The 20,439-nt window shown below is 40.0% G+C and overlaps 2 protein-coding genes and 1 pseudogene across 3 annotated transcripts; 2 read left to right on the forward strand and 1 right to left on the reverse strand.

Moving 5' to 3' along the window:
• Nucleotides 1-848: 848 nt before the first annotated feature.
• On the forward strand, nt 849-2,962 carry LOC311254452 (red-sensitive opsin; the record flags this gene model as incomplete). The annotated part of the gene is made up of 6 exons (XM_084348221.1): nt 849-951; nt 1,642-1,938; nt 2,036-2,204; nt 2,285-2,450; nt 2,534-2,773; nt 2,864-2,962. 6 exons carry the CDS (start codon nt 849-851, stop codon nt 2,960-2,962), a joined length of 1,074 nt encoding a protein of 357 aa, XP_084204347.1.
• A 2,775-nt stretch (nt 2,963-5,737) lies between these two features.
• LOC311254407 lies at nt 5,738-19,770 on the forward strand (annotated as a pseudogene). The gene is made up of 21 exons (XR_014624882.1): nt 5,738-5,827; nt 5,922-5,965; nt 6,601-6,711; nt 6,801-6,917; nt 7,024-7,107; nt 7,389-7,524; nt 7,643-7,746; nt 7,858-8,002; nt 8,095-8,182; nt 8,264-8,669; nt 8,757-8,893; nt 9,061-9,227; nt 9,342-9,532; nt 14,337-14,550; nt 14,649-14,873; nt 15,397-15,492; nt 16,257-16,368; nt 16,479-16,535; nt 16,749-16,824; nt 17,004-17,151; nt 17,522-19,770. The product of XR_014624882.1 is annotated as an uncharacterized misc_RNA (transcript).
• Nucleotides 18,311-20,423, reverse strand: LOC311254871 (myoD family inhibitor domain-containing protein 2; the record flags this gene model as incomplete). Its single annotated transcript, XM_084348869.1, has 2 exons — nt 18,311-20,099; nt 20,198-20,423. The coding sequence occupies 2 exons, from the start codon at nt 20,421-20,423 to the stop codon at nt 19,792-19,794; spliced, it is 534 nt and encodes a 177-aa protein (XP_084204995.1). The 3' UTR covers nt 18,311-19,791.
• Nucleotides 20,424-20,439: the final 16 nt, after the last annotated feature.

A 20,439-nucleotide genomic window follows, 5' to 3' on the forward strand; every position in this document is an offset into this window, starting at 1 on the left:
ATTTCTCAACGCAAATAAAACAGCTTCCATCCGACTCAATATTAAAACTTTGATTATCCAGTTTCCATAACCAAAATCAAGCCTGTGCTTTAGAATAAACCACAACAATTAATACAAACAGCAATAAGATTCTGACAAGACGTCATGGACTCCACTCCAGTGTCTCACATGACTATCCTCCCAGGGCGACCAATGCATGACCTAGGCCCTTAACCCTTGCCATGACGATATTACGTGTTGTAGGATCAAGAAAAAAACCCTATATTCTGAGGTGAACTGTTATTTGTGGTGGGATTAAAGGTGACTGACTTTCCTTACATGTCAACAACTGCTGTCCACTAATGCCCGTCAGTGTCCACACGTATACCTATCAGGACCATCATGTCATACATAATATGAGATGTAGTTGATGCACAGTTCTGCTGTATTTGTTTTAATTTCCCAAATGAACTTAATATCAAGCAACGGATGCCATTCCTGATATTAGAGTCTGAATGTGGAGTTATTGTTGTGGTTCTAATGCACCAAATTTACGTGTTAGCCAAAGGTCTCACAGCTAATCCCCCTTTTGAATGGAGAGGGCAGAAATCTGCTTTCAAGCAAGATTATTAGGTCATTTTGTGTCTTACTCTGATAAGCTGATAGTTTTAATACAGTTTAAAATAAGTTTGCTTATGCTTGCTCTGCCTCTGAGTATTCCTGCCAAGCGGAGCACCACGGTTGTAATTCGATTGTGACCTAATCCCATCTAAAATCTCTGAAGTGTAAGTATAAAAGCTAAAATCGTGTGGCACCAGTCACCCGAGGAGGCTGCGAGTGACAAGAAGGGACCTTCTTGTAAGATCAATATGGCAGAGGAGTGGGGTAAACAGGTGTTTGCTGCCAGGCGGTATAATGACCAAACAACAAGGGGATCTGCGTTCACTTACACAAACAGCAATCATACAAAAGGTACAGTACTGTCATTTTATTATTTATTTAAGAATGTAATAGGCATGTTACAGTAATTATAGTAATTGTTAGAACTCAACAGTTTTGCTGATGAAAAGTGTACAGTGTCAGACACACATCTCATTTTATTGATTATTGAGATATAGTACCTGCAGTCTTTACATGAATTAAAATGTTTTGCTGTCTTTTCACCTGAGACAGAACCAGAGTTTTTCTTTTCTTTTTTCTTTTGCTTCCAAGGACTTAAACAAGACAAAGTGAACTTGGCCAATCTTAATATGTGATACTGTATTTTTCCAATCCTTTGGATGACCTCTTAATTACCACATTCTGACCACACCTTGAAGCATTTTCTTTCCCCTTGTGCTTAATGCCACAAACTGATTAAATTGCATTGCAGTCAAAAATTCAGAACTCAAATACATTTTTTCACATTGACCCTCATCAGATTCAGACAGATTCAGATCAGTTGGCTGATGAGGAATTTTCATCTTATTGTACAGAACTGCTTCAAAATGGCAAATAATTTGCATTTGTCTAATTCTTATCCCCTTGACAGATTATCTACGTTAAATTAGATATCATATATTTAACAATAATAATGTATAACTGCTGTCTGATATTGCTTCGGAGACCCTACAAAACTACACAATGTGGACTTGTGAGATGAGATTGTTTTGTTTTCCCCAGATCCCTTTGAGGGTCCCAATTACCACATCGCTCCACGATGGGTTTACAACCTTTCCACATGCTGGATGATTATTGTAGTCATCCTATCAGTCTTCACCAACGGTCTCGTGTTGGTGGCCACAGCAAAGTTCAAGAAACTCCAACACCCTCTGAACTGGATCTTAGTTAATCTCGCAGTTGCCGATCTAGGAGAGACAGTTTTTGCCAGCACTATCAGCGTATGCAACCAGTATTTTGGTTACTTCATTCTCGGACATCCAACGTGCGTCTTTGAGGGCTACACTGTCTCAGTTTGCGGTAAGTGGTCACAGTTTTTTCTCCTTGATGGATTCTTGGTGCTGCACATGTTATCAGGCTGTGAGTTAAGTACTGAATATCTTGCTTCCTTACACAGGAATTACTGCTCTCTGGTCCTTGACGATCATCTCCTGGGAGAGGTGGATAGTTGTGTGCAAACCTTTTGGTAACATCAAATTTGATGCCAAATGGGCCATGGGTGGAATAGTGTTCTCCTGGGTCTGGTCAGCAGTGTGGTGTGCTCCCCCCATCTTTGGATGGAGCAGGTAGGCTAATGTTACTCTTAAAAAACCTGCGTTTTGAATTTTTCAATCGGAAACATAAACTCAACATCTTCTTGCATCAGGTACTGGCCTCATGGGCTGAAGACTTCCTGTGGACCTGATGTATTCAGTGGAAGCGAGGACCCTGGAGTCCAGTCCTACATGATTGTTCTTATGATCACATGTTGCCTCATTCCTCTGGCTATCATCATCCTCTGCTACCTCGCAGTCTGGTTGGCTATCCATGCTGTAAGGTATCTTCCTGCAGTTTTATACTGTTTACAAAGTAGACCACAGCTTGAGACTCACACTGGGTTCTTTGTCCATCACAGGTTGCCTTGCAGCAGAAAGAGTCAGAGTCAACCCAGAAAGCTGAGAGAGAAGTATCCAGGATGGTCGTCGTCATGATCTTTGCGTATTGTTTTTGTTGGGGTCCTTACACCATTTTTGCCTGCTTTGCTGCGGCTAACCCTGGATATGCCTTCCATCCCCTGGCTGCTGCCGCACCTGCGTACTTTGCCAAGAGCGCCACCATCTACAACCCAATTATCTACGTCTTCATGAACCGACAGGTGGGTCCCATTGATCACATTTTTTTTTGTCTAAATAATGTGTTTGTTTTACATTTGTAAAATGCTTTTTCTTTCTTTCTTCGATATCAGTTCCGTCAGTGCATCATGAAGCTCTTTGGCAAAGAAGTGGATGATGGCTCTGAAGTATCCACGTCAAAGACAGAGGTCTCCTCCGTAGCTCCTGCATAAACCTCCATGTTCCATGAGTTGGCTCCATGAGGGCCTTTCTGATTTGTACAGTAAATATTTATTCATTCATTCATTCATTCATTCATTTTTTAGCAAATATAGCTTTCTGGCAAATAAAAAAACAAAAACATATATATAAAAAAGAAAATTGTGTGATAACATCATGGTGTTTTTCTGATATACATAAATAAAACAAATTTCAAACACATGAAAAGTTATCTTTTGGTGATTCTTTTATCGAATGGTTCAGAGAATGAACCTTGAACATTTTCAGTGGTGGTGTTACTGTTTGGCAAGAGACTTAGCAAAAACTTAAATTTTTTCAGAGACTTTGTATAAAGAGGACTATGGAGCAGCTCCAGATTGTACATCTTGGTAGAAGTTCTCCAGTATAACCCTACAGGGGTTGACATAGTGGTAATTATGTTTAGTGGCTTGACTGATTAAAAGATTCTGAGAGTCAGAAGTCTAAGAGTAGCCCTCCAGACTTGTTTTGTGCTCCACCTGGGAGTTGGCTGAGAAAGACCGCATGATTTGCACAGCCTGAACCTAAATTAATTTAGTTTTAATTTGTTAATTATGTTTCATTTCAGGTGTCACATCTGTTTGTTTTTCTTATAATCACAAGCTCGACCACGAGTCGAGGGTGTAAATAACATCTTTTCAAATCTATTCGGGGTCTCTGGGCTTATGGAGACTTGGATTTCTCCAGATTTCATCAGTATGGAGCCATTTTATGCTTCCTTTTTCTGTTGTTTTAAAACAGGTCCCATGTATGTTGCAACACTGTTTTGCTGTGAAGCTCCAGAAATGTTTTATGGACTGTAAAACTTCACCTGACTTTCCATCAGAATGGAGGTAGACAATGACTGAATTTGCAATTTTTGGTTGGACTTTTCCTTACACAAATATATGGGGTGGTTTCTCTGTGTGGAAACTGCACTTGATAATAGCACTGACACACCAGATTAAACCATTATAGCAGCGTTGGCAAACCACTGCACTCCCCTGAAGTGAACTGTCCCTTTGGAGAGATTAAAATGTTATGCGGCAAACATGCGGCAGTTATTTGGGCCAATCAATTTATTGGACAACCTGAGGCGTCCCTCTTATGTCATTTAGTATGTGGAGCTGTGAGAAATCTTTGCCTACCAGAAGAGGAAGACACCGCTTCGGCTGCTGAATACCCAAAGGTAAAAACACACACAGATCTTTAGGACAAAGTTGACAAATCTCAACTTTACCAATTTATTCTGGCCAAGTCAACAAACATGCTATCGTTTTGTCAGTGTGGCCTTCATCAGAGCATGGAGGAAAATGGAAGTCCTGTCAATTATAAACAGGAGTTGGCAGGGGGCTGTCTTAAAGGGTAACATAGTAACTTCCTACGGTCCCATATACAGTAAATCTTCTGTTGACAATGACTGAAAATGGGTGAAATGGTAAATCCCATACAACTTAACAGTTCAAACCAAGTTTACAGGTTCTGTAATATATATTCTATGTTTCTAAATTTTGAAATGTAGTCAGAGAAAGTATTTGAAACTGAAATCATCAGTCAGTCCAGAAGATGTCATAGTGTCAACACAACACATCACTTTAATTAATTAAATGCTGTTACAAAGGACATCATAAAACATCGTCACACAGAATGGTCTGAAGATTAAAAAGAGAATGATTTCACCAGCATTCAATCTGAACTGAACATTGCAGTTTTGTTTGCATCTTTTCCCATTCTTAAAAACAGTGGTGGATCTATTCAGATGCTTCCCTTAAGTTAAAACATTTAAAGTAAGTAAGTAACATTTGCTAATGACTACTATTAAACAAAGAAGAGATGAAGCTGATTCATGTATGTGGTCATAAACCAAGTACTCTACAAATTAATTTTTGTTTTGATGATGGTACTGAAAGGTCAGAGCATCACCAATGTTATTAGAGCCACAAATGTCTGTACAAAAATCAAAACAATTCAAAACAAAATAAAAAATCAGATAGTTCTTGAGATATTTCAGTCAGAACTAAACGGGAGGACCGACATAAAGCAATTCAGATGTTTTGTGTGTAAGTTTTCCTCAGCAAAGTAACTAAAAACTTCAGCTCTCAGATTTATATAAAGGACTAAAAAGTGCAATATTTGCAACTAGGATATAGTGAAGTATAAAGTCTCGGGCCTCAGAATGTATTTAAATAAAGCACTTAGTAATTTCCTAACAGTACTTAAAACATTGCACAACACCCCACCACAACACCTTGCTCTGTCAGGGTCAGCTACACAACACCAGCATGGAGCTGATACCAATTCTGTGTCTTGTGTCAGGTCACTGAACTCTGATAGATACCACATATATTTTATTTCAGGTCCAGCCTAGAGTGCCTCACTTCATCATACAGTATATCTTTTTATACATTGTCGTGCTGCCTGCCATATTAACAATTACTCGAACTACTTGAAAAGTGGATTATTTGTTAATGCATGACTCCTTACAATTTATGTGTTGCATTTGATTCACTAACACTTCAGACTTTAGCCTATACATAATACATTAAGGGTACCAGTGGACTTGCGGGGTATGGAGGTAGGTGCACGAGACTCATTGGTAACAGAACTAAATTAGAGCCCACACACCCTGTAACTATGAAGTAAATACAGTCAAAATAATTTTAAAAAAAAGATGAGCATGAGGTGATGGTGTGGCTTTCTGTAATGACTTTGTTAATGGCCTAAATGCCAACATCAAAACGCGCTTTTATTTTGACATTTAGCCGGATGTTATGGCTGACGTCACTTTGTGCGCATGTCCAGCTCCTTGCCACACACGTGAAGTCAGAAACAAGACTCGGGTGAAGTTATGTCGAAAGCTAGTACGTATTTTATGGTTATTTGCGAACTGTGTTCACTCATTAAATAACTGTGGCTGGTTTTAAAATGGATTCTTTCGTTTGTCCCTTTTCACAGAACAAAAACGAGCCAAACGTCTCGGCTTCACCGGGAAGTTTAAGGTAAGCTAGCGAGCTAATGTTATCTGTGGCTAGCTGTTAGTGCTGGGGCTACATGTCAGCTCCTCGGTTGTCATCTGGTGTGCTGCTCTGGGTCTGACAGTTTAAACAGAGGTGTGTTTTCAGTAGATAACAGCTGCCAAAACGACACTTTTAAACATAGTTCAGTCTTTATTTTAAATAAAATATCAAAGTCTGATGTCAAGACAACCCAAATCACTGAAGGCGAAGTTACTGTGAGAAAACAGTTGTATTTTCCAGCTACATGTTAAGTCATATTGAAATGACTGCTCAGTTATGAGTAGCACTGACTGGTACCAGTGTCACTGTGCATTTCTCCATAGACAAACTAAAAAACTATGTAGAGTTTATGAATCAGAAACTGACATGCAATGATGTATCTCATGCTAAACCACACACACACACACACACACACACACACACACACACACACACTCCCCTGGGTAGCAGAGTAACACTTGTTTGTCTAAATGTGAACTTAATCCTTGTTCAGTTCACATTGAGGCATCTGTTCTATCAGACATGAAATGTTTAGCTCCCCATTTTGCATTGTGACGCTAACGATGAACTAAAAGAAAAGACGGTGCACAAAACATGACATGTTTTCCCGTCAACAGAATACAGATGGACGAAAGGCTGATTCTTCGGGGCGGCCAAAGAATTCAGAGCAGTCATCTGTGCAGCAGGTCAAAGCCCACAGAAATCCAGAAGAAATCAGGAAGCAACGGGTAAACATTTGAAAGCCTTGCTTATGATTATATTTTCATGGTTGCTGATATTTTAACCAGTCTCTCAATTTTGCATATTTCCTGATTAGCTTCAGGAACTCCAGGAGAAGCAGAAAACCTCTAGAGAACGAGAGCTGATGAAGAGGAGGAATTTGCAAAGCTTTCAGAATGACATCCTACAGCGACAAAGAGAGTTTGAGCAGAGGGTAAATTATCCGATCAACCGATTCTGTGGCCTCCAATCAGAACCACTACACACTATGCAAATTTCCAGTGTAGTAACTTCTGGGTTTTCTTTCTTTGTATTCACAGGAGATGGAGATGCAGAGTTTGGAGAAGCATGTTAATTTTGAAAATGAGAATTCAAGAAAAGCATATTACAGAGAATTTAAAAAGGTATGTAGATGCCCCATACATGACACACACTGGCTGTTCTGTTGAATATTAAAATGAAAGAGGCATATACATAGAATTATCACCAACAATTTAAGCACTTTTTCTCTTAACCCACTACCATAAATCAGCATTTGTCAGTGCAATCTCCAGTCAAAGACATCCTGCACATGCATCCACACACAGACGTGTTCTGACTTATAAATCACCCTGTTCCTACTGCTATGAGCAAGGTAGGGTGGACTTTCAAACATGAACACTGTTTTTTTAAAATGTTTTCAAAGGTTGTCGAGGCTGCAGATGTGATTTTGGAGGTTTTGGATGCACGTGACCCTCTTGGCTGCAGATGTCCTCAGGTGGAGCAGGCAGTCATTCAAAGTGGAACGAACAAGAAGATAGTTTTAGTGCTTAATAAAATTGGTAAGCTAGCTAAATACATTAAGAAAGTATACCTGCATATATTTTATTGGATCACAAAGTGTTTTATTTATCGTGTGAAATAGTCTATGCATGACATACGTGGTTTTGCTGATTACAGATTTGGTGTCTAAGGAAATCGTGGAAAAGTGGATTAAGTATCTTCGTAACGAGTTTCCTACTGTAGCGTTCAAAGCATCTACCCAGCAACAGACAAAGAACTTGGTATGCAGTTAAATATTTGTCGTTATTATATATTTATATATTATATATATATGCTAAAACTACAGAATTACATAATTTAACACTTTTCCTTTCGTCTTGTCCCACGCACAGAAACGCAGTAACGTACCAGTGACACAGGCCACCACAGAGCTTCTCAGCAGCAGTGCTTGTATTGGTGCAGATTGCTTGATGAAGCTACTCGGCAACTACTGCCGCAACCTAGACATAAAGACGGCCATCACAGTAGGTGTTGTAGGTAAGCCCCGCATCTAGCAACACACCTTATTCTTGCTGTATTTAAGTCGATGTTGACTAAAGCGAAATTAATTTGCCACTCCTGTTTTGTAGGCTTTCCAAACGTGGGAAAGAGTAGTTTGATCAACAGTTTGAAACGAGCACGAGCGTGTAGTGTCGGAGCCACCCCTGGTGTCACCAAGTAAGTAGACAGGAAGTTGTTGATTTGTGAAGTCCTTCTTGTTTCCAGCCAGTCTCGCTGATTGAGTTTGATGGATTTCAGGTGCCTTCAGGAGGTGCATTTGGACAAACACATTAAGCTGTTGGATTGCCCCGGCATTGTCATGGCAACTTCAACAACTGATGCAGCAATGATTCTTCGTAACTGTGTGAAAATCGAACAGCTTGTCGATCCCCTACCACCTGTTGAGGCCATCCTTCGACGGTGCAACAAGGCGCAGGTACGTCAGGGCGTAGTTATAACCTTTTTGTATTTTGCTTAATTATGTTGTACTGCTGTCACAGTGATTTATTTTGTGTGGACAGATCCTGGAGCACTACGGCGTCCCAGACTTCAGCACAGCTCAGGACTTCTTGTCTTTGCTTGCTCGACGTCAAGGCAAACTAAGAAAGGGAGGACTGCCTGACACTGACAAAGCAGCTAAGAGTGTGTTAATGGACTGGACAGGGTGGGTAAAAATACATGTTTTGGAAGTTTAACAAATGACAGCCACCCAGTGTGCACTGTGTTAATTTCAGCCTGTTTTGTTATTTAGAGGAAGGATCAGCTACTTCACGCACCCTCCAGAGACGCACACTCTTCCCACACACGTCAGCGCTGAGATTGTTACAGAGATGGGTAAAGCTTTTGACTGGGATGAGCTGGAAAAAGGAAACCAGGAGGTGCTTGCAGGTAAAAAATAATGGGTCTCTTCACCCAAATCACAAAAAATATATTTTTTCTCAGTTGGCTCCAGTTGTGTCTAGAAACAATGTCTAGTTGAGATTACCTTGGTCTTCATTAAAATACCCAACAAAAGGGGAAGTTCCTCCAACGGTGGATTTTTTGTTGTGTTTCAGTGTCATCTTGTCCTGATGTCCAAATGGGATTCTGCATGGAAACTACTGGAATGACTCAAGGTGGACAGGGTGAACCACCCTCTGACCTGCACATGGTGGCAGGGTCCTTGGAGGAGCCCGAATTTAAAGACGAAATTGAATCTATGGAGGATGAGCAGGACCCAGAGGTGTGAGACATGGCAGTCCTTTCAAATTAACTTTATACTTAAAGTATGTTGTGTGCTTAAAGATTTTAAAATGTGGTTCATTTAACTAATCATTGTATCTCCCGCTCTAAATAGTTTGGACCAATGACAGTGGAGATAAAATCCCAGAAGTCAAAGACTGACCAACCTGCAAATGATGCTGCCCCCAAGCTTCCAAGTTTGAACGATATCTTGAATGTAGATCCTCTACAACAAGGACAGGCACTTCTGGCTGCCGGCAAGAAGAGGAAAAAGCAGCAGAAAAGAGCTGGTTTGTATAAATATTGGTCCTAGTCCAATACCCGATATCATTTTGTCTGTGGTGTGTTCAGGCTGTTTCTTAAAATTCAGTCTAATCCAAGAAAAAGTAAACAAAGAACGATCTCCTAAAAGACTTGAAGGTGGCTTCATCAGTTACTGGTTGGGACATGAAACCCCTGTTGGCCTGAGATGTGGCCTTCTCTGTCTAAAATGTTTTATAGGTCTGTAGTGTTTATTTTGCCTACCGCACTTAGCCTAGCATCCGCATGTAATCACAGACAGGCATCTGTTATGAGTATTGTGTTGTTTCTATACTTAGCTCAGATTATATGTTATCATGCCAGTGATTTTCTTTTCCTTGTTTTTCCCTCTGCAGATAAAATTGCCACCAAACTCTCAGACACCTTGACAGCTGCAATGGACTTCTCATTTTCAGATAGCTGAAAATAGATTGAAATAAAAGATTAAAATAATAAAATATTTGTGTTTTTGTCCTTTTTGGATACAGCTACAGTATTCTGGTTTGTGTAAAACGTCATCACATTTCACCTGCAAAAGATTAAAAACCAACACTTCTGATCTTTGATCATTTCTCCATTGTTGAAACTGATTCAGTCTGTCATGGGGGTTATTCACTTGGTAGATTGTATTCCTGTTCAACCTCTTTTCTCCACAATCACTGGAAAAGTTTTTTCTTCGTATAAATGACATATTGTTGTTTTCCCAGTTGGCACCAGCAGCACCCTTGAAGCCTTCACATGCAGGAGCTATATTTAAATTACACTTTAACTCGAGAACAAATAAAGATTTTCTTTTATTCTAAGATGTTTTATTATCATTATTATTTATATACAGATTTTAGTTTTAATTGTTTGCATTTGACTACCTTAGTCTTATGTTACTCTAGGTACTCAGGTAAACTTGCTCTATGAAGGCCGTGATGAAAATGTAGGCGCCTCACAGCAGTCAACAAGTTCCGGGTAACTTCCGTCAGATGACCTCAGCCCATCGGCCCGACATAAACAACACTGTTAAGAGCTGTGTGTAGCGACTGCTCGAAGATCTTGTATTCACCGACCTTAAAATGGCTAAGAAAACGGAGGACCTCGGAGATTTATGGCAGTGATAACGTCAAACAAATCTATTGCAACAGTACGTGTTCATCTCCATTTATAAATATACCATTTAGCTTGGTAGCATTAGCTTTAGGCAACTATCGGATGCTAGCTAGCATGTTAGCTAAGCTGCTACTTCCTATTTTTACTTTGTCTTGTGTCGTGATACACCGCTTCTTTCAACACATATAGCCAACTTTCTCACAGTTGCAGCTGATAGGTATCTTAAAAGCCACTGTAAATCGTTCACGGTGTAAATATTAGCTTTGGTTGTGTTTCCACACTTAGCATGTTGATGTGGGCCCGTTAGCCGCTCTGAGCTGTCAAGTGAACTGCTAACTCATGACGCTTCATTAGAGCTCGCCAAAAATAGAGATTACGAAAACAGCTAAAGGAAAAGCGAGCTAACCAGTTAATGTACGTGTTATAAAGCCTTGTAATACTACCCAAAAACGTGACATGAAGTATCCCAGCCGTTTAAACGTGACGGTAAGATGTCAGGGTGGTTCTCATTAGATATAACGACCATGTTAACTAACATAACGGCGCTGACAACTTAATTTCGCGCAGTGATATGACTCCTGGGATGAAGCCACACTGACAGCCAGCTATGTACTCGTATTTTGGAAACGTAGTGAATAAACCTAGTGTTATTTTTTATTTTAGAGAGTGAATATAACGAGAGGTCGCGTTGTGCGAAGTGATAAATCATGAGTGTGTAGATGCACAGACACCTACAGACATGCAAAGTTATGTAAGAACCACTTTACACTGTTGAGAAGGCAGGATAGAAGGTACTGAAGGTGGAGGCAGCTGTAGAGGTTGTAATGAGTGCACACTACATGTCAGGAGAGGTTTAGTAACAGAGGAGACACAACTATACAAGATGACAGGAGATGAGATGATGTACAAGTGTGATTAAATTGAATAGGAATTGAATAAAAGTATGATCAGTGCATTAAAAATAATTAAAGATAAATGAGAGCAACTGTGTTGGGGATCATAATGATTATTATTTAGGTCCTCTAGAAGTAATTCTATCATTTTCAGTAATGTTTTTGAAGTACGTTTTCATAAGTCTGTGTAAGTTTCAGCAGCAGTTTAACTTGCTTAATTAAAATTGTCTGATACACATTCAGAAACGAGAGAACTATTAAGAAATGTGGGCATATTTAGGCCAGTGAATGTGGTGGTGCTCAAAACCATTTTAAAACGCAGGATGTTGTTGTTTTGAGGAATATTTAGTTTAACACTGTATCAGTGTTAGGGGTTAGGTTAGATTTCAGGTAGAAATAGGAATTGTATTTCATAATACATTGTATTGTTGTTTTTGATGTCTCTGGGCCCCCGTTCATAAGCTACAGATAGCTTCTGGGGTTACCCTTTTTACAAGATCACGTCTGCTGTATATTATGAATTGAAATTGTATTTTGTATTTTAAAATGATTTGTAAAATAAAACAAACCTTGATCAGGCTCTCTGAAGTCTCAAATTCGGATAGAGAAAGTTTAAAAAAAAGGCATTGCAGACAATAATTGTGGAAGTGAAAGTGACTATTTCTGAGCCAGTGGTTTCCTGACTAGATCTTCATATCTTTTTCTCATGGCTTCTCAATTTATGCAGAAAAGAATTAGTCGTGTATTGAGCCTGAAAAGCCTCTTGTCTTTGTGTATAATGTTAATAAATGAATAAAAATGTATTGGATCTGTCCCGATGATATCATAACCATTTTATTGATATAGAATTTATTTTCTTAAATACATTTTAACCAGATACAAAATTTCTATTGAGTTGTGTCTTAACAAAAAAACATTACGTACTTAATACAATTTGATAATGTGAAGAGGCCTAAATGACCACAGTATCCATTAAATCATGAATATTATTAGCTGAAGATAGTTCAACAAATTCATGGCAGGAAAAGTGAGAACTGATGTTGGCCCTGACATGTTTAGTTTTATTGACAAAGACGGTGTGATTTTGTTCACAGTCAGCATCAGCAGGAGATGGAGAGGGCTTTACAACTGATTTATGATGTTATAGTGCAGCTGGCAGAAAATAAAAAAACAAAAGTCTCTAGGCCGTGTACCTACACACTTAGATTATGTTTTACATTTATATACAATACTAATGAACCTGCTATTTCTGGACATTGACCTGTGTTTGGTGCTTTTGTATGTTCCTCCTCGGCAGAAAAACTCACCACTAATCCATTTGGATACAACCCCAATAAGTTGCTCCAAAGCCTTTATGTTCTTCATTAATGGTGCCATCAAAGGATTGCCCATGTGAAGTTACCTATGCCGTGGGCACTAACACACCCTCATACCATAATAGATGATGGCTTTTGCAATTTGCAGTGGTAAAAATCTGGATGGTCCTATTCCTCTTTAGCTCGAAGGACACAATGGCTGTAATATTCAAAAACAATTTGTAATGTGGACTCGTCAGACCAAAGCACACTTTTCCACTTTGTGTCAGTCCATCTTTGATGAGCTCAGGCACTCAGAAGTCAGTTGCAGTTCTGGGTGTTGTTGATATATCGCTTTTGCATTTGTAGATGCAAATGCAGTGATTTTTCTTAAGTGTTCCTGAGTGCATGTACTGTAGCAACGTCCATTAATACAGTCTTGTTGGTTTTTAATTCAGTACCACCTGAGAGATCAAAGGTCACTGGCATTCAGTTTGTGTTTTCAGTCTGGTTCCATACATTCAAAGATTTCTCTGGATTCTTTGAATCTTTTATGATATTATCAATTGTAGATAGTGAAATCCCTAAATTCCTTGAAAATGTGCTGCAAGAAAAACGTTCTTAAACTGTTGGACTGTTTGCTTTCCCAGTCTTTTGTTGGCCTTTTCCAACTTCTTTGAAATATGTTTCAGGCATCAAATTCAGAGTGATTGTATATTTACATATATTAAGCGATATAACCTGTACACTACGTCTTTACAGTCACCTGCATCATACCCTGCGTTCTGTTATTTCCCAGTGGCTACTTGCCACTGCCCAAAGGTTGATACCCAGAAAGGTCCCAAATACAGTAAAATACTAGGAAACTAAACAATACTGGCTGAGGGACAGCGTCTCTCACTGCATAGTATAACTGTGGACTACAGTTGGATTTTGAAAGGGGCGGCCTCGTCCGGAGTAGATAAACATTCCAAATCCAAAGAACAAATCAACCGTCATCTGTATCTGAATGATAAGACATAGTGTCACTTCTGTTCAAAGGGGAGAGCAGCATTCAGGGTTGCAGGATGAGCCATGTGTTCAACATGAATAATGCACACAAGGAAACGTTTCACTCACAGTCTTGAGTAGTTTGTTTTACAGGTTGGTGGATTTGCTGGGTCAGTGAATGTGGTGGCGCTCAAAACCATTTTAAAACGCAGGAATATTTAGCTTAACAGTGTATCAGGCTCTCAGAAGTCTCAAATTCATATAGGGAAAATAAAAAAAAGTTTTAAAAAAGCATTGCAGACAATAATTCTGGAAGTGAAGGTCAGCTTCTCAGTTTATGCAGAAAAGAATTAGCCATGTATTGAGCCTGAAAAGCCTCTTGTCTTGGCGTATAATGTTAGTGATAGAAATAAAAATCTGGATAGGCTTATTTTAAGTATTGAGTTGTGTCATAACAACAAAACATTGTATACTTTGAAATACTGCTCTGTAATGCTTCTTTGTCCTGTGTTTGTTTTCCAGCTCCATCCCTAGATCTGGAAAACACTCTTCAGCCATGTCTGGTCGTGTGTTGATGCGACAGCAGCTGATGCGGGAGCAAGCCCAGGAGCAGGAGAGACGTGAGGCCCAGCAGCAGGCCTCCGTCTCTCAGCTCCGGGCCACTGACTCCACACCAGCCATTTCTGTCACTCTGCCCCCAAATGCTGCCCGTCCCCCTCCAGCACAGGTGCCTGTGGAGGTGCTGAAAGTAAGAGCATTGTGTTCTTATGTTCATCACTTTTGTTCTTAATTTAGTGAAGTCTGAATTTGTCAGAACATTAGCCCTTAACATCTTTAAATAATTAGGTGCAGACCCACTTGGAGAACCCCACCAAGTACCACATCCAGCAGGCACAGAGGCAGCAGGTGAAGCAGTACCTCTCCACCACTCTGGGCAACATGGCGGTTACTCAGACCCTTGGTGTGTCCCCTGTGCCACAGTCCAGTTCGGCCCCTGAAGCCGCTCCTACTGCCAGCAGCGCCCCTAACAGTCCCATGGCTTTGCTTAATATCGGATCCAACAAGGAGGAAGTATGGGAAATTCCTTCTTTAATACCACTGGTTTAACTTCTTGTGTGTCGGTTTGGTGTGCTGGTACAGCAGATTACACAACCTTGTCAGTAGTTGCCTTTCTGCAAACATAGGGTGCATTTTTGGAGAAGTTGAATGTCTAACCCTTCGCTCACTTCTAGCTTAATAACTTTTTGTTTGCTCTGCAATGATGTGGCCGAAGGTCCCACTGTGATGGTGCATGCCTTTTGTTATCGTACCCTTGTCGGCCTGTTGTCACAATAAGATGTTAAATACTGCACCTACAGTTTAACCATGCCAGCACTTCTTCTGAACACCCCTCTCTCTTTGAAATCAGGCCTCTTTCCAACTGTTACATTGCTTTACATTTTCTGTGTTGGCTTTCAGTGTTCACAGAGTATACCTGAGACCCTTCAAGATTACAAAGCACACTTAAGACACACATGTTGATTGTTTTCACACATTTAACCCTGAGGGAATTGACATAGGACTACTGGTGTTTTCTCTCATCTGCTTTATCTAGATTGACGATGTGATCGACGACATCATTAGTCTTGAATCCAGTTTTAATGACGACATCATCACGTTGATTGACTCAGGTCTTCAGTTGCCGAGCACGGTATGAAAAACAATGTATTTATTTAACCATGAATGCTTCCTCTTTAGAGTTTCCTCTAGAGTTCACAGGTACTTCTTTACTTCTGTACAAGATAACAGTAGATTTCAGACTAGTCTGACTAACTTATTACACCCAAAGTCTTTTTCCTGTGAATGGACGGTCTCTTTTCTGTGAGGAATTCTGAAGTTGTAGGAGTAAATATACACTTTTGGCACTCAGTTACTATTCGTCACAAAAGTGCTGCCTGGGCGGGGCAAAGCTATCAGAGGATACAAGACCGGGAGAAGCGAGACAACGTGGATTGTGCTCATATAGAAAGCACATAGTAGCTGCTAGGTTGACAACAAATTCATCAGATAGAGAGTGCTTGACAAAAAAATGAGGATTATGGTGATGCTGTTGGAGGAAAAGAAAAAGAAGCAGATTGAGGTAAATTACTTTTGTGATTTTTGAAAAAGCAGCAGGTATTCTTGTTCACCATTTTAATATGCAAACGTGATGTTAATGGATGGATTTTGTCCTTTAGTCTTAAACAGCACATGCTGTTTAAGACTAAAGAAATATGCTTCCAGTCTGCAACATCTAGTAGGATTTATTTGATGACTTAGAAACCAGCTTTGATTCTATTGTGAACTCGTGGAACTGGTTGCTCTTAACATTTAAACAGGAATCAGGAAGACATCCTTTTTACATATTTGCTTCTGGGTTTCTGACAATCACTGAGCATTTATGAAATGACATTTTAACATGTTTTATTTCTGTAGCTCCCAGGAAATCTGTTGGATGTGTACCATAGCCCTGGAATGGCAGCACCTACTCTGACTGTTAGCAACTCCTGCCCTGCTGATCTTCCAAAAATTAAAAGGGAAATTACTGGTACGGTAACTTTTATAAACACGTGTCTTGACTTTTTTAGTGTTCAGGATAGCTTTTATTTAAAATTGATAAGGTTTAATTGTATGAAACACTATGATTTTTTCTTTCAGATACAGATGCCAAAGCACTTATGAAAGAAAGGCAGAAGAAAGACAACCATAACCTCAGTGAGTCGAGCTTTATTTCAACCAGTTTGACTACTTGTGACATACAGTGAAGTGCAGATTCAACACCACATCCTTGCTCCATAGATATACTCTTTTGCTTTTGGTTTGAACTCATGTTGTCCATGTATATCATGTAATGCTCGCTAAGTGACAGCCAACTGGTGAAGGTGTTTTTCTTTTGCTTTCTGCCTCATCATTCTTGCTTGTCTACAGTTGAGAGGAGGCGGAGATTCAACATCAATGACCGCATAAAGGAGCTTGGTACTCTGATACCCAAATCAAATGACCCGTAAGTTTTAAGAATACTTGTTTTCCTTTTCTGAATCACTCAATAAAAATGAAATTAAAGTATTTAAATTTTAGAGTGGAGTCCCTGTAACTGCAAAATTTTAATTTTGTTTTTTGTGTATCGTTTCCTTTCTTTGTTACCTCTACAATTTATGATTACTGATATCACAATGATAACAGTGAGATGCGTTGGAATAAAGGCACCATCCTGAAAGCTTCCGTAGACTACATCAGGAAGTTACAGAAGGAGCAGCACAGAGCCAAGGATATCGAGATGCGGCAGAAAAAGCTGGAGCAGGCAAACCACACTCTAATGCTGCGAATTCAGGTCAGTGTAAAGCAAATGTGTGGTGGGAATCAAGTTGAAGTTAGGATGTAGGTGCCTCTCTGCAGGCTCTACATGTTTTGATCCTAAAGTATTTAATGTTTTTAGGTCGTATGACAGTCATGTAGTCCCATAATGCACCTTAAATCAGGGTGTGCCAATAAAGGAGGAATAAAAGATGATTACCAGCTGATAAAGGTCTCTTCATCTTAAAAACGTAGAATAACAAAGACCAAGACAGTTTTTAAGGTAATGTTTATTGTAGTGAAATTACCTGTCACGTGCACAATGCATTGGGTGTTGTAAAATAATGACTTTATCAATCATTCCCAAATATGGCATCTAAATGTAAGTGTGCTGCTCTTTTTTTCAGGAGCTGGAGATGCAGGCACGACTCCACGGCCTCTCCTCCCAGGGCGGCATCGCCTCTGGTCTGACCTCTGATCCCTCCCTTCTCCAGCAGCACCAGGTCCAACAGAGCGGCCAGTCTATGCCTCACAGCGCAGGAGGAATCTCCTCCCAAAACCTCCTCAGTCTGGGTGTGGCAGCCATGGGAGAATCTCTGCCAGCCTCCTTCCTGTCCCCGCCCTGTTCGGACTCCCCTGCCGGTATCACTATCAGCAGCCCCCTGGACCTGGGCAGCCTGAGCTTCGCCGAGCTGGACGACAGCTCCGCCTCAGCGCTCTACCCCGACGTGGGCTTGGGAGACATTCTTATGGACGACGGGTGCACCCTGTCTCCAGAGAGGGTGGCCGAGCCGCTGTTTTCTCCTTTGTCACCAGGTGCCTCTAAAACCAGCAGTCGCAGGAGCAGCCTTGAAATGGACGAGGACTTGTGATGAGCTGTGTGGCAGTCAGAGACTGTCTGTAGGGACAAGAATGTCAGGAGGTGCAGTCTATCCTTAAATAACAAGAGGCTTATTTATAGGACTGTAGAATTGAATTTAGCAGAAATAGCTAACATTAAGATCAAAAACTAACAAACATTGTATCTTGGATTTAATTGCCATACAGACCGAATTATTGTTGTTCCTGTTTGGAGCTGGTCAGATGATTATGTCTGGGTTTATAAATGCAATCTTATTAAAATGGAATATTGTATAATAGAGGCATGGACTTTATGAAATTATAAGAAATATTACATTCTTAAATAGTTTTTAAGATTTTTCTTCAGAGATTTAAGAGGGATATAAAGTTTGCTTGAATTTATTATGTGCTCATTTATAGGGACGAAAGCTGTGAGGTTTGTATTTCACAACAACAACATTGGCATAACAAACTGATGCTGAGATGCCAACACACAGTATATTTTGTTTTTCTTTCTGTTTTTTCATCTGACTGGAATCAGGGTTTGTTAATAGCAGTCGCATGCTCATCCATGTTGGGTTGTTTCACCAGCAGCTACAGAAGGGATTTTTGTAAAGTGAATTGGCACATTGTGAAATATTTACTGCATATTGTATATAAGAATATTTTATTTTGAGCAATTTTATTGCACCTTATTTTATGGCAGTCTATGCATTTTATGAGAGCTTTTTGTCTGTTTTTTATTATTATTACACACAGTGGACGGCTAAAGCCCAGGTTGCATGTCTTTGTAATAAACCTTAAAAGCAGTGGAGAATCACGCACTGCTGCAGCTAGTTAGCCAAAGCAGGACTTCTTCCAGAGTAGCTACGAATTACATACAAATCAGCGTTTTATTTTTAAATATATTCACTCAGTCAATGGAATGCAAGAGAATATGGGAGATGCAGAACAATTTTATCCTTTTACAATAGTACTGTAGTTCATTACATATTTTTTTTGATACCTAAATAATAGTTTTAAAGTAATTTCTCCTGACTAATATCTGTGTTGTCAGTGATTGTGTCTGTTCATGAACCTTGGTGGTCACTGTGTGATTTTACCGGTTAGCATGATCTACCAGGATTATGTTTCTTGTTTTGTTTTTTCTTGACGATTGAGAGAGATATGTCTAATAATGCATTATTGCTAATTGTAGTATGAATTGAGAGGGCTTCGACCTCCTTTTTAAACCAACCACTAGCCTCACCTCTAACAATAAGATATAACTGTTTGTTGTGTGAAATCTGCAATGAAGTTATTATTCTGTAAAATAGCCACAAACTTTAGAAAGGCATTTAATTTGTCAGATGCAACCTTATGTACAGTTAATGAATGTGTGTTTGGAAAAAGTACCTGCATAAGTGTAGTTGTTTTTTGTTTTTTAACACTGACGCACTGTATTTTTTATTGCCTCCAACACAACCTCCAAGTTAGTGATATGCTTACATTTTAAACTATTCTTCGAGTTGTAAAAACAAAAGAAGTGTCAGCAGACGAAAACATCAGTGCTTTTTGGTGGTTACAATGGTTTTAAAGCGTTCTCTCCTGTTCATTCAGATCTTACCTACTTTGTTTTTGAGCTCTAAACAGCTCGACTCCATTACTCAGTGCTCCTGGTCAGCTTTTTTCAGCTCATACACAATATTAACCATGTCTTACCCTGACATATATTTGAGTGCTAACATCGACTGTTAACCAGAAACCGGTAGCATTTATGTCTTGTCCCTACAAGTTGGCTTTCGAAAGATTTTAACAAATAAATGATTCCCATTGATTCGTGTCTGGGTGTTGTTTTTTAGTGGTAAAGCATTTGCGAGATTTCCATAGCGAGGTCCAGGCACTCTGTGGCCTGGAGGCAGATGTCGCAGATGTCGCAGATGGGACATTCCCACTGGAAGCAGCGGATGTCCAGACAACTGCAGACGTCACAGTAGTGGGTGATGTCCAGGGGAGGCTGCAGGGTGGTGGGCTCGCAGCAGCACAGGGACGAGCACAGCGACGAGCACATCGACCAAACGCAGTCATTACACCCTCTCATGGTGGCCAGTAAACAGTCCAGTGGTTGACAGAAGAGACAGGCCAATAGGATTGCAGCACACAAGTCTCAGGAAAAGGAAGGTGAAAGAAGAAAACTTCAATCTAAGGAAAAAGCATTTAGGAAAGAGGGGATCAAGGAACACACAATAGTTTTGCATCCTCACCGTCATCATCTGGCTCAGTGTTGACAGTAGTGGTTTTGAGGCTCCCTTGACTCTTCCTGATGTCATTGACTGGGCAGGCCTCCTTGGAGGATGGCAGCAGGGCACACAGAGGCTTCGGCTGATCTTTCTCCACAGAGCAGGGACTACGGATGGAAACTGCTCTGGTCACTCCATGTTTTGTGTCAACATACAAGTTGGTTTCAACAGAGGCTCCTGCACCGGACATGGAAATTAACAAACAA

Source organism: Pagrus pagrus (genome assembly GCF_965226575.1).
Source record: "Pagrus pagrus genome assembly, chromosome: 3".
NCBI lineage: Eukaryota > Metazoa > Chordata > Actinopteri > Spariformes > Sparidae > Pagrus > Pagrus pagrus.